Consider the following 14,607-nt stretch of genomic DNA (forward strand, 5'->3'; position numbering starts at 1 on the left):
CTCATTTCAGCCAATTGCTAACTTTTGCCCTGTGATGTGCAGCTGTCCTGAAGTGCAACTCTTTCAGGTGTGATATGACCAATGCTTGCAAGACTTAACTATATACATAAGGTAGATATCCCTCCCTAGTGATTTTATTTTCACACACAGGGACAACTGCAAATCTGGCATCTGAAAGAGGAAGATAGGTTAATGCCTCAAGTGAGATGATGGGTCACAACCCAAATGCTAGCCTGTCTTTCTCTTCCATATAAGGATTAACCTGCTGTGTATTTCCATGATTTTCAAGTCCTAAAACCAATAAATCCCCTTTGTATAAAGAATGCGCATTTATACACCGCCTTTCACAAACTCAGGACGTCCCAAAGCGCTTTACAGCCAATGAGGTGCTTTTGGAGTGTAGTCACTGTTGTAATTTGGGAAACACGGCAGCCAATTTGCACACAGCAAGATCCCACAAACAGCAAGGCGAGTGGGCGGGAGGGTGGGTGAGTGAGACAGGGTGTGTTCTTGGGTTTCTCACAACCTGCCCCAGGGCTATGGCGGAGAAAACCAGGGTCAGCTAGGTTGGGGACGGAAATAAAAACCCAAATGCTCTTCAGAATAGCATGTGGACAAATAAAATGCAAAAATATGAAGTTCACCAAATCTTCTTCCTTCTTTCCAGGAGACACTGGCTCAAGATGGGGCATAGTGCACGCCGGAATAATCAGACATGGACTCTGGTTGGAGAGGGCTGGATGGGCAGAAAAGCCTTTTTGTATTCTTGACTTTCTTATGATCCGCCTCCCTGGACGAAGTGTGCTGGGGTCAAGTGGAGCAGCTCAACGCTGCCTCGGCTGAGATCAGCTATCACAGCACCAGTCTGAGACTAAGTACCTGTGACAAAGGGGTAAAAATGTTTCGAGTTGGCAACTGGTTACAAGGCAGCAACGGCAGAAAATTAGTAGGTTTGTCCACCTGGCTTGGGAATTACGCATAGCACAGCAAAAACAAAGGGGGAAGGGGAAAGAGAGAAGAGGGAGGAACAAGGAACAAAACTCCATCCTCATTCATAATTTTGTGGAGAGTGTTTATGAGTGGCAGAAGCTGTTGATAATCATTTCAGGAGTGATGAGATTGGACATTTTACCCGAGTGAGCGCTCAAAGAAAAAGCCACATACTGATAAAACTTCTTTGTCTCCACTGTCTCCTGCAGATTTCCTGACACTTCTCAGCTCTTTCTGCATTGCTGACATTTCATCCTGCAGGTCTCTCATTTCTGCCTCCACTGTATCCTTCTCCATCTTCACTTCCATCAGGCTAGGGAAGAGAATGAAATGGAATAAACAAACACACAGCAAAATGTCCCCGAGCAAACTTGGGCTCTGCAGCCTTGAAAGATGGTGATTATTAGGACTGGAGAAACTTTGGCTAAACAAACTCTGAAAGGAGGCAACTCAGTGATACATTAAAGGTAGTAAGCGCAATTGAATATTCTTTCAAGTTAAATTGTTGCAGTAGGATAAGGGAGCAAAATGGGGAAAACCAAATTTAGGACTGATGTCAGGAAGTTCTTCACAGAAACTCGGATCAAGATTTGGAATGCTCCTCCAGGAAGGGTAATCGGGAATAAGACCTTGGAATCATTTAACAGTGAGATGTTATGCTGGCAGAAAGGGGAGGACTGTCAAAAAATTAAGGACCTTTCAAAACATTAGTTCAGATCTGTGCAAGAATAACTGAACAGCTTAGCTCAGACACTCCAGCAAGCTGATGAAATCTTTAAAAAGTCCAATTATTCTCATTTTTTGTATAACACACACTTTAGAGGATACAGATTAAAAGATTAACAATATTCGAGTTTCTCCAGTGACCCACTGGTAGCAGCAACGTCTGGCATTGTACTGAGCCGGACAAACCAGAAGGTCCCAGGTTTGATCCCGATATTTGCCGAGGTTGCCGATTTCAGCCAGGGCAGTAGTTGGGGTTCAACAATCAAACAGTGCCCTTCGACTAGGGAAGGGAAAAGCAGCCAGGGTTTCTGTTCATGACTGCTATCTAGTGATTTCTGCTGGAAAGTGAGCACGTGAACAGAATTGGGCTCAACTACAATGTCCTCCACAGTTTAGTCTGCTGGTCCACACTGTCCAGGCTTACATGTAGAGCCGGGCCATTATTGATCGAAGAATCGTCCATGGTATTATACCCCAGAATGTGACAGCTGCATCAGGAGAACAGGGGAAAGAAGAAACTTAACAGCAGCTCAGCTGTTCAGCCAAACAAAACATTAATCAGGGAACAGATATAAGAGAGAGAGAGAGAGAGAGAGAGAGAGATATGGAGGAGAAGGGAGAAAGGAGTAGAGAAACTGCGAATGCTGGAAATCAAATAAAAACAGAAAAGGCTGGAAAAGCACAGGCCAGTCAGCATCTGACCCTTCAACTGTTGCATTTATTTTGAAAGGGCGGCCAAATATGGCAGAATTGGTAACTTAACCGATTGCCAATTTGAGTGAATGGGGCACAAAAAAAGAGTAATTATCCACTTGAGTTTGGTATGTCAAACTTCTGCCAAATCTGCATGTTGTTACTAAGTGACAGCTGAAACCACAGGCGCCTCCTCCTGTTTGAGAGTTACTCGAGATACAACAACCCCTTTTAATGCAGTTTGAATTCTCTCTGGAACTTCACTTATTAAATTGTGTGGTCATTAAAACTTCCGTGTCAAATTGCTGGTGTATTGACAGCAGATTGGATAGTCATTCATTATAGGACTGCCCTCACATACCAAGGAGGGATATTTTTCTCCCCTCTTTTCAAGACGGACCCTTGCTGGGATACGGGTTCACGGCCAAAAGTAGCCCTTCAAGTAAGCACTTGTCACATGAGTCTAGATAGCGAGCCCTTCAACGCCTCAGTGTTCCACAGCTGAGCTCGGTTCTGCTCTCATTCGACATCCAGTGTACAGGGATCACTGGAGATAGATCAGGAGCATGAACAGTGACTGATTACCCCCTCTCTAGCACCGGCGTGTTAAGCACCGCAGCATCCTGGTTGCGATTAGCTACCTTTAGCGTAGACCGGGATTTCAACTTTGTGTGGAGCATAAACACCGGTATGAACCTGTTGGGCCGAATGGCCTGCTATCGTGCTGTAAATTCGATGTAACTTGGAGCCTTCTGGTCTGTATCCACTGCACCGGACACTGCCGTCATCCCCTGGGCTATCAGGGAACCCTACAAAACAAGTTAAACTATGGAATAACAAGAAACCAGTGTGTTTTCCTCACGGCTAAGGATATGAATTGGTGCCCTTTTTTGGGAGGGGAGAGAAAAAAAAGAGGGATTCAAACATACATACGCTCTCATGAATTAAACAACGTGACCTTACTCTTGGATGGTATTCTGGAGCTCCTTTTTATTCTTTTGGTACAGTGAGTGCAGCTGGTTCCTCTCCTCCGTGCTCTCCTCCAGCTGGATTTGCAGGTCCTGCAGATCAAGTCTGTTTTGATCTTTCTTTGCCGACAGCTTCTGATGGTTCTGTAGAGAATTTGGAAGGAGGGTAAAGAGAAAAGAATAATGGAATACAGATTAGGATCATTCACAAAAATCGCAACACTAAATACTTATAACTGATGGCATATTTAGCCATTTTTATATCGGGGACTGAACTCCAGAGCAGTGATGAAGCAGAAACCTGTGACTCTCTGCTTTCCCTTCGCATCAGTTTTTATTTTAAGAGCTGTACCTGTGTTACACTGATCCAGTTTGAAGGCTGGTAGAGAGAGGCCTGTACTTATTGCATCCCAACAGCTACTCTTGGGATCCACAAAAAGTTCCTTTTCTTTTATATTGCAGTGCAGTGGCAGCAGTGTGTATCTCTGCTGCAGACTGCACACCATCAATAGAAAGTGGCCATAATCTGCAAAATTGCTGCTTGAAGCCATTTAGCCTCATTGCCTCAGGGTTGAAATGCCTATTTATACTGTTGGGAGGGGAGGAATTCCACAGAACTGGTAAAACATGCACATACTTCTATATTTGCTTTGAAGACAAGATGCATGACAATTTCTAGCCGTTGATTCTTTTAAAAAAAATATATTTTCCTTTAGGTTCACCTTAGATGTCAGCTGTGGCTCAATGGGGAGTAGCACTCTCACCTCTGAATAAGGTCATGGGTTCGAGCTCCACGCCAGTGGTTTGAGTACATAATCTTGGCTAACACTCCCAGTGCAGTACTGAGGGAGTGCTGCACTGTCAGAGGTGCCGTCTTTCTGATGAGACGTTAAGCCAAGGCCCTGTCTGCCCTCTCAGGTGGACGTAAAAAATCCCACAGCCACTATTTGAAAGATCAGGGGAGTTCTCCCTGGTGCCCTGGCCAGTATTTATCCATCAACCAACACTAAAAACAGATGATCTGGTCATTATGGGACCTTGCTGTGCAAATTGGCTGCTGCTTCTCCTACATTACAACAGTGACTATACTTCAAAAGTACTTCATTGGTTGTAAAGCGCTTTGGGGTGTCCAGAGCTCATGAAAAGCATCAAATGAATGCAAGTCTTCTTTATATGCAGCTCCCATTCCTCTTCCATTACTATTCTGTAGTTGGCCACTAGGTGATGCAGGAGAGCAGTGCAGACATGCCTCTAATTGCTCTCATATTGTGGAGATGCCGGTGATGGACTGGGGTTGACAATTGTAAACAATTTTACAACACCAAGTTATAGTCCAGCAATTTTATTTTAAATTCACAAGCTTTCGGAGGCTTCCCCCTTCGTCAGGTGACGAAGGGGGAAGCCTCCGAAAGCTTGTGAATTTAAAATAAAATTGCTGGACTATAACTTGGTGTTGTAAAATTGTTTACAATTGCTCTCATATTGTTCTAGTGTCGCAGATCTTGCAGCAACATCAGAATCAAGTGGCCAGATGGTGCTACAAGACAGTAAAAAGCAGCATCCAATTTTATCTGCATTGCTGAGTAGCACCTTCTCAAAAAGAAATTCTCGGGATGTGGGCGATGGCCGCATTTATTGCCCACTCCTAGTTGCTGGGAGAGTGAGTGACTCCTAATATCCTCTGAAGTGATCCAGCAAGTCAATCATTTAGTGTGGGACTAGGACTGTCGTCATATGTAAACCAGACCGGGTAGAGGTGCCTGGTTGCCTTCTCTAAAAGCACATTAATGCACCGGTTGGGTTTTTAAAATCACAATTTTTCTAGTTTGAGCCACAAATTACTAGGTTTATCAAATTTAATTTCACAACTTGCCATGATGGGATCTGAACTCAGGACCTCGGTTGCGAGCCCAGTACCACAACCACTATACTGCCATACCTGCAGTCCTCTTGGAATATCCCAGCAGAGGTGAAGAACTTGATGTGTGGCAAATGGCAGAGATGAACCATAGCCTTCCCACTCTGTGGTACAGAATGCTGGCAGGCCAGCAACTCAGTGAAGGCCCAGCACTGACACTAGACTTTCTTAGCATATCCGTACCACAAGAAAAAAAAGCTATTCAGACAATTCACTACATGCGCAATACTCTTAGTTCATTACCTTAAATTGCTACCACCAGTGAGACCATCGCCCAGCCAGCGACAGACCCGCGTCCACCAGTACTTGACATAAGTGTCATAAACTCAATGCTTTCTCTAGACACATTCCAAATTTGGTAGGGCAGAATCTATAATTGTACTGCTAGGTATTTTTCAAAGTGCAAGTTAGCATAGTATGAAAATTGCATAGCCTCATTTGCTCTTTAGTGGAACAGTAGTGAATACAAATACCTACACATTGCAGCTGCAGAGAAATTTCACCTGTGTACCGTTACAGAAATCCTAGTGACAACAGCTTATGACAGCAAGGTCACTGCTATATTCCTCCAGTTATAGAGGAGAAGCAGCATTCTTGTATGAGCGCTTGCCGAAAACTCAAATCACATGATAGTACGTCCCTGACAAAAAAAAAAGCTGTACAGCAACAATGCAGAGGATTTACCATTAATTCTTCATCCAGTTTATGCTGAAGTTCTGCTACCTTCTTCTCCAAGTCATTTTTCTGAGCAGAGGGAGTCCTGAAATCAGGTGATGATTCTGCACACTGAATAAATTAAAATTAGCCATCATTGACCGGGGTAAGCAATGCCGAAGGATTCTTTTTAAAATGGAGAAAACTTGGGTGAAGAGACAAGGCCCATAGTGCAGGGATGCCGAAGCTGAAAAGGCGGTTTAAGAAAAAACATTGCATTTATACACCCTGTCTTTCACAGACATCCTAAAGTGCTCCGCATACACTGAATGCGTTCGAAGTGCGATGATTGTCATTATGTAGGCAAATGTGGCAGCTACTTTGCATAAAGCAGGATCCCACAAACAGCAATGGGGTGAATGATCAGTTAATTTTTTTTGGCAATGTAGATGTAGAAAAGATGTTTCCACATGTGGGGGGAGTCCAAAACTAGGGGCCAAAACTATAAGATAGTCACTATTAAATCCAATAGGGAATTCAAGAGAAACCTCTTTACCCAGAGACTGGTTAGAATGTGGAACTAGCTACCACAAGGAGTAATTGAGGTGAATAGTGGAGATGCATTTAAGGAGAAGCTGGATAAACACCAGGGAGAAAAGAATAGAAGGATATGCCGATAGGGTGAGATGAAGAAGGGTGGGAGGAGGCTCGTGTGGAGCATATGCACTGGTGTGGACCTGTTGGGCTGAATGGCCTGTTTCTGTGCTGTACATTCTGTGTAAATCTTTGCAGATGTTGGTTGAGGGAAAGTATTGACCAGGAGAAGTCCCTGCAATTCTAACAGTGCCACGGAATCTCTGAAGTCCACTTGAATCAGGCAGAGTGACCCTCAAGTTTAACAATTCATCCACTGAACAACACCTCTGACATTGCGGTACTCCCTCAGCACTGTACCGAAGTGGTGGCCTAGATTATTTGAAGCGCCAGAGTGGGGTGGAACACTCAACCTTCTACCAACCGAGCCAAGCTGACAGTTAAGTTGTGGTGACTGTAGGGCTGTCAACACTATATCACGGGTTTAACACAACATAGTAAATATTTCCATTCATGAGGCAATTCTAACTCACTCAGGAACTTATCATATACGACTTATCTGCTTGTACTCACTTATCACGTTTCGTCAATGCCCACATGTTTCTCATACATACATGATCTTGCCTTCCTCTTTGTAGTATTTTGCCTGATATCTATGGTTCTGGATATATGCTTGAAGTGTAAAGACAGTAGTGATTTTGGCCAGTACCAGTCTGGTCCCAGGTGTGAAACTCCTGTCATTAAATAGACTGAAATTGCAGTTGGGATCCTATTTAAATTCCAGTATGGAGTTTATTACAAATAACAGAAAATGTTGGAAATTCATAACAGGTCAGTCAGCATCTGTAAAGTGAAGAGAGAGGTTGACATTTGCTGCTGTGTATTTCCAGCATTGTTCGTTCTTCTTTTAGATTTCCAGAATTTCATTTTTTTTTCTTTATTATTTGACAATTTACTATAGTTGGGTTAATTGCTAGGACCTGGCTACATTATCTCTGCAAGGGCAGAAGTAGTAAGCATAGTTCCTGATCATTGTGTGTGTGTGTGGGGGGGGGGAACGACAACTCTGATCACAAGAAGCACCACGTAACCCTTTCAAAGAGAATCATGATTTAAAACTCCAAGGTGTAACAAGTGTCTATTAAAATCTAAGACAGAAACCAACAGAAGTTCTCAAAGGGCGGATGCAATTGTTGACATTAAATTGTTACACATCATTTTGGTGTAATCAGCGGTCCTTCTGGACAAGCTACTTTTTCCCTTATGAAGTTCTTGTTAAAATTCATTGGGAAATTTAGGCCCATTTGTCTGGAATGTTGTCTTATAACTCAAATTTTGCAAGCATAAATGCATGATTCAGTGCAATGGTGTCAGCTTCTTCGAGACATCAACATGGTCTGTGCTGATTGGTCCCTGCTTCCTAATCTGCACAAACACTTGTCAATATATAGTTAAACAATGGTCCGGTCTTTAGGAAACCACTTTTCAAACATCCAAAAGCAATCTACTCGTTAGTATTTGTCTTTTGGCTGGTCACTTCATACCAAAGACATCTTGAAAATTAAAAACTGATCATTTGCTTTATTCTAAATTCTGAAATCAAGTTGGAATGATTAATTCTGATGTAAATGCTGATGTATGTTATGTTTTAAGTTCCGTTCAATACAGAATCCACAAAGTAAATGTGAAGACTCAGTCAGGCAGAATTTGCTCATCTAGAGACCGTTATTGTCAAAGGAATTTCTCAGAACTGCTGGAGATGTTATTGAAATGAGTAATTGACTCCTGATGGACATTACTCATCACCATCGACATTTGATTATTGTACTGTTTTAGTATTGCCTAATTAACTTATGCACCATTTCTTTTCATGGAACTATAAGATGGGGTTAGATGAAGAAGGGTGGGAGGAGGCTCCTATGGACCATAAACACTTGCATGAAACTGTTGGGCCAAGTAATTCTATGTAACACTAAAGAAAACTCCCGAGTAAAATTTATGATCAAGACAAAGCGAGAAAGACAGATCATAAACCTATTTAAATATATGGAACTGTTCTCGTTTTTAAGGGGCAAAATGCATAAAAATAGATGGCATTTTTAAATCGAAATGAGTGCGTTTTACTCCAAATAGGGGACAATGAACAGGCCTGTATTTAGGTGACGCCAAGCTTTTTATGAGCCACTAGGAGAAAGGGAAGTCAGAAAGATAATGAGTTCCACAGTTTTGAGCACCTAAGTGGGAGACTATGCGATGTGTCTGGATTTCAAAACCAAGGATGCAGGGAGGAGGAAGAGTGTACAGGAACACCTAGGCCCATTAGTATCTGCTGAAAATTAATGGGAACATAGATTTAAACTTTATATGTAGCCTGTCAGGCTTTATGATACGCACCAATATGGCCCACAAAGACAAAGGGCTTGGACACTCCTAGATTAATTACAATTCAGAATAAAATGACAAGACTAAAACAACATTGTCCCTTACTTTAGTGCCTTGGAATTTGTCAAACACAAGGTTCGCTTTCCTCCTCAAGAAACTTTCGCTTTCAATACTCCTGTAAATAAAGGACACAAACAGTGTTAAAAATTATTTGACTGACAATCCAAGTACAAACCTCACTAGATCTGAGGAACATCGTCTAGCAAGAGTTTAGAATTCACAAATACCCTTCGTTCGGTAAGGGTATTAAGGGTTACCGAACCAAGGCGGGTAAATGGAGTTAAGGTAAAGATTAGCCATGATCTAATTGAAGGGAGGAACAGGCTCGAGGGCTGAATGGCCTACTCCTGTTCTTATGGGCGTGAAGGGGAGAAAGGAGTGAATGCGTAATGCTACCAAACGCAATCCTAATCCCTAATGTGCTAAGATCTCAGCCAGGGCATCAGCTGGAACATTACAACAGACCCAGAGTTGGAGGGTGAGAAAATCAAATCAGCCAAAGATGCCTTTCTTAAATGCTATCCAGTGACCCCTCTATTGGAAACCAAGTGTGGGGATGCCGGGAAAGAACAGGACAGGCTTGGTTGCGACATCCTCCGCTCTCAAACAGGCTGCTGACTTTAGGGGTAAATTTTCAACTTGACTTCTGGCGTAGAACTGGTGTTGCAGGTCGCCCGTCAGCTATAGAAATTAATGGAAATGAAAATCCGAGCGGCCGATCTGTAGTGTCCGTTTTACATCTGGGCAGTAAGTTGAAAATCTACCCCTACATCTAGGTTCATACACAACGAGTAAGCACTTGGGTGAGCATGGGAGGGCAGCGAGTGCCTCGAATTATCAGAGTCAACATCTTGGAAGGAAAGGAAAAGAAAATATAATCAGTGTGTAAATTGGTGTTGGGCACTCACTCACCCTTCCTTCAGGATCTTGAAGATTAACTGTTTTGTAAGCTCCTCGCTGGCAGGTGCGAGTTCTTGCTGGTCCTTCAAAAGGTCAGGAGTAGATTTTAACTGTCAACACAAATAGGTACTTAAGGTAACACTGCCTGCACAGGTTCACTCATGCAGGACATTTCCACAAATTGAACCACAAGCTTCTGAAAACAGTGAATAGTACAACTGATGAATATAACTACAAACAAAAAATAATTATGCAGAAATTGCTCCCATTTATCAACCACCCAAAGAATAACAGCCCCCTCAAACTTTTGAAACAAATAAAATATTTATATATATTATCTGATTGGAATGTTCAAAGCAGTTTTCAGCTGTGGTCAAGAGCAGGCATCAAATATTGCACCTCCCCATTTTACCATGGGCAAGGAGTTAGTGTTGCCACTACAATGTTATTAGTAAGAATACACTATAGGGAAAATAATTATATTTAAACCAACACTTAATGTTGCATGCTATGCTTCTTGTGCAATACTCTTAATTCATCCCCTTAAACTGCTCCCCAGCCACTAGTGAAAAACCTGTTTCTACTGGTACCTCACCCCAGTGTTATGCAGCTAGAAGTGGTCACTCCAGACACAACTGAAGTTTAGAAGGGTAAATCTATAATTGTGCTTTCAGTTCAATTAGACACTGAAAATTTCTCACATCCACCATACTTCACTGAAATATTAATAACAGTGAGCTAGTCGGTGAGTTGGGGGAAGAAGTGAAATAGGCTGTAAAACATCAAAGAGGGAGAAAAATTCTTCCATTAAGGAAAAGGTACATTTTAATTCATTTAGAAATTAATTTCTTCTGAATAAAAAAGTTCAAGTATTTTCAGTTTGCACCAAGTTAGCTGATCTCAAACCAGGCAGTAATAGGTACATTGTGACTGCCCCCTAACGTCCCTGGATTAGGAAAAGGGGGAAACAAAACAGGTAGGTTTCTATTTATGAACACTTATCCAATCACCCCAGCTGGAAACTACAGGTATGTGCGGACAGTGCATAAGGACTGGATCGGCTCAGCTGTGATGCTCTCTACAGTTGAGCAGCCTGATAAGACTCATGGTCCAGTACGTGGAAAGTAGCAAGGTACCAGAGCCAGTGGAACCACAACCCAGCAGGAGTCAGCGACATGGAAAAAAAATTGGGGTGGGGGAGGATGAACGAAAATTTAGGAAAAAGGGGCCGTTAATGACTAAGGATAATTTGAGTAACTTTGGGAAGGGGCAGGGAAAAGCAAAGATTCGATATAACAAGCAGCCAGCAACTTTGGAAACATGAGGCGGGCCAAGTGGAGCAAGTGTCAGTGGGGGAGCATTTAGGGAGCAGCGATCATAGCATCACAAGGTTTAGAATAGCTATGGAAAAGGACACGGACCACTCAAAATAAAAATACTCAATTGGAGGAGGGCCAATTTCAATGGGATCAGAACAGATCTGGCCCAGGTAAATTAGAATCAAAGATTGGCAGGCAAAACTGTAATTGAATAGTGGGCGGCCTTTAAAGAGGAGACGGTTCGGGTACAGTCTAGGCACATTCCCACAAGGCAGAAAGGTAGGGCAACTAAAGTCAGAGCTCCCTGGATGACAAAAGAGATAGTGAGTAAGATGAAACTGAAAAAAGGGGCATATGACAGATGTCAGGTTGATAACACAAGTGAGAACCAGGCAGAATATAGAAAGTTCAGAGGGGAAGTGAAAAGGGAAATAAGAGGGGTAAAGAGAGAGTATGAGACTCGACTGGCAGCCAACATAAAGGAATCCAAAAGTCCTCTATAGGCATGTAAACAGTAAATGGATAGTAAGAGATGGGGTGGAGCTGATTAGGGACCATAAAGGAGATCTACTCATGGAGGCAGAGTGGATGGCCGAGGTACTAAATGAGGACTTCGCATCTGTCTTTACCAAGGAAGATGCTGCCAGAGTTTCTGTAAAGGAAGATATAGTTGAGATACTGGATGGGCTAAAATTGATAAAGGAGGTACAAGAAAGGCTAGCTGTGCTTAAAGTAGATAAGTCACCTAGTCCGGACGGGATGCACCCTAGGTTGCTGAGGGAAGTAAGGGGGAAATTGCGGAGGTACTGGCCATAATCTTCCAAACATTGGTCGATACGGGGGTGGTGCCAGAAGCTTGGAAAATTGCAAATGTTACACCCTTGTTTAAAAAAAGGGTATAAGGATAAACCAAGCAACTAAAGGCCAGTCAGTTTAACCTCAGTGGTGGGGTAACTTTAAGAAACGATAATCCGGGACAGAATTAATAGTCACTTGGACGAGTGTGGATTGATTAGGGAAAGCCAGCATGGATTTTTAAAAGGCAAATAGCGTTTAACTAACTTGTTAAGAGTTTTTTTGCTGAGGTAACAGAGAGGATAGATGAGGGCAATGCAGTTGTTGTGGAGTATACGGACTTTCAAAAGGCGTTTGATAAAGTGCTGCATGGTAGGCTGATCAATAAGATTGCAGCCCATGGAATAAAGAGGGCAGTCGCAACATGGATACAGAATTGGCTAAGTGACAGGAAACTGAGTAGTGGTGAACGGTTGTTTTTCGGACTGGAGGGAAGTGTACGGTGATGCTCCCCAGGGGTCAGTGCTGGGACCACTGCTTTTCCACACACACACACACACACACACACACACACACACACAAAATTTGTAGATGACAAAACTTGGAAGGGTAGTAAACAGTGAGGAGGATAGTGATAGACTTCAAGAGGATATAGACAGGTGGCATGGGTAGACACATGGCAGATGAAATTTAACACAGAAAAATGCGAAGTGATATATTTCGGTAGGAAGAACGAGGCAAGACAATATAAACTAGAGGGCACAACTCTAAAAGGGGTACAGGAACAGAGAGATCTGGGGGTATATGTGCACAAATTGTTGAAGGTGGCAGGGCAGGTTGAGAAAGTGGTTAAAAAAGCATATGGGATCCTGGGCTTTATAAATAGAGGCATAGAGTACAAAAGTATGGAAGTCATGATGAACCTTTATAAAACACAGGTTCAGCCACAACTGGACTATTGTGTCCAGTTCTGGGCACCGCACTTTAGGAAAGATGTGAAGGCCTTGGAGAAGAGTGCTGAAGAGATTTATTTGAATGATTCCAGGGATGAGGGACTTCAGTTACGTGGATAGACTGGAGAAGCTGGGGATGTTCTCCTTGGAACAGAGAAGGTTGCGAGGAGATTTGATAGAGGTGTTCAAAATCATGAAGGGTCTAGACAGAGTCGATAGAGAGAAACTGTTCCCATTGGCAGAAGGAAAACTTTTTTTTTAAAAACACAGCGGGTGGTTAAGATCTGGACTGCACTGCCCGCGGGGGTGGTGGAGGCAGATTCAATCATGGCCTTCAAAAGGGAACTGGATAAGTACTTGAAAGGAAAAAATTTGCAGGGCTACAGGGTTAGGGTGGGTGAGTGGGACTAGCTGGATTGCTCTTGCATAGAGCTGGCGCGGACTCGATGGGCCAAATGGCCTCCTTCAGTGCTGTAACCTTTCTATGATTCTATGATTTCAATGCAGTTGGATTTGAGTTTGCTCCTGACTGTAACTTTATGGAACAAGATACCAAACAATATTCCTATGAGATTTCAAATATGACCTAATCCTCTAATGGTTGGAGAGCATGTAATGGATAGCCATCAATATCCCTGAGAACATCCACCTCCAGCTACAGAAAACTTTATGGATAATCCTTGCAACTATAATCGCGTGCTTATGATTTTCACCAGAAAGCATTGAAAAATTAAGTGGAAAAAATGGCAAACAATCTAGTCACCAGTCCCCCAAAAATAAAAGTTCATTGCCATTAAATTTTAGCACATTTAAATAACTAGCCACTAATTGTTGCAATTTCACTCAGATTACAGGAATCTGGGGGTGGGGGGGGGGGCAGGAAAAATATCACACTGCAATTAAGGTGGCCTTCTGAGGATGGGGCACATTAAAAGGAGTTTTATTCTGCATCTAACCCATCTGTACCTGATCTGGGAATACCTGAGGCTGATTCAGTGTCTGAAATGGAAAATGCACCATTACCCAGTACTAACAAAGTAATTCAGCTAACTAGCTGAGGTGATGTTAAGCAGAGAGTGGAGCTGTGCGTTGAGGCAGCAACTTCTTGTGTCACAGCAGTGGGTGAGGGGGCGGGGGGGGGATTATTCCTCATCGCCGAATTCCTGATCTTAGCTGTACTCCTGAACAGTACTGGCCACTGCTGCACAACTTCACAATGGAGGACTTCTACATACAACATCTGCTCTTGGCTGTTTTGCCCCGTTCTCCAGTCCAGGGTGTTGGGACCAAATGTAATGCTGCTACATCCAACGGGGCCGGGCCAAGGTTATCAACTCAGAACAAATTGGGGGTAACTTTTTGGCTCAGTTCAACATTAAGTAGCAAACTGAGCAATGGTTGGAGAGTCACTTGCTTTTGACTCCTCCACATAATTTAATTTTACAAGATTACACCAAATAGTTTTTATTTTGCCAAAACTACATTTAACAAAAATATAGCAGGTTTTCTTACATCATGATGCCTTTCACAAGAACCAAATGAATACTGCTAGCTACACGCAATTCAACAAATTGCTTCCAATGTTAAATCACAAGGGTGATGCTCCCAGACCCTGGGGCAAAAGGGGCAGCAAATATGCCAAAAGCCACAGACGA

The 14,607-nt window shown here is 42.8% G+C and overlaps 1 protein-coding gene across 4 annotated transcripts in view; it reads right to left on the minus strand.

The window, feature by feature from the left end:
- Positions 1 to 14,607, minus strand: part of cgnb (cingulin b) — an 84,996-nt gene that overhangs the window by 40,349 nt on the left and 30,040 nt on the right. For all 4 annotated transcript variants that reach the window (XM_067975967.1, XM_067975968.1, XM_067975966.1 and 1 more), the window contains exons 3-7: positions 9,898 to 9,995; positions 9,031 to 9,100; positions 5,980 to 6,081; positions 3,373 to 3,521; positions 1,165 to 1,303 (exon numbers count right to left, since the gene is read on the minus strand). In XM_067975967.1, coding sequence (XP_067832068.1) covers positions 1,165 to 1,303; positions 3,373 to 3,521; positions 5,980 to 6,081; positions 9,031 to 9,100; positions 9,898 to 9,995 — 558 coding nt within the window. The remainder of the gene's footprint in view (positions 1 to 1,164; positions 1,304 to 3,372; positions 3,522 to 5,979; positions 6,082 to 9,030; positions 9,101 to 9,897; positions 9,996 to 14,607) is intronic.

The sequence above is a fragment of the Heptranchias perlo genome, chromosome 44 (assembly GCF_035084215.1).
Source record: "Heptranchias perlo isolate sHepPer1 chromosome 44, sHepPer1.hap1, whole genome shotgun sequence".
NCBI classification, from domain to species: domain Eukaryota; kingdom Metazoa; phylum Chordata; class Chondrichthyes; order Hexanchiformes; family Hexanchidae; genus Heptranchias; species Heptranchias perlo.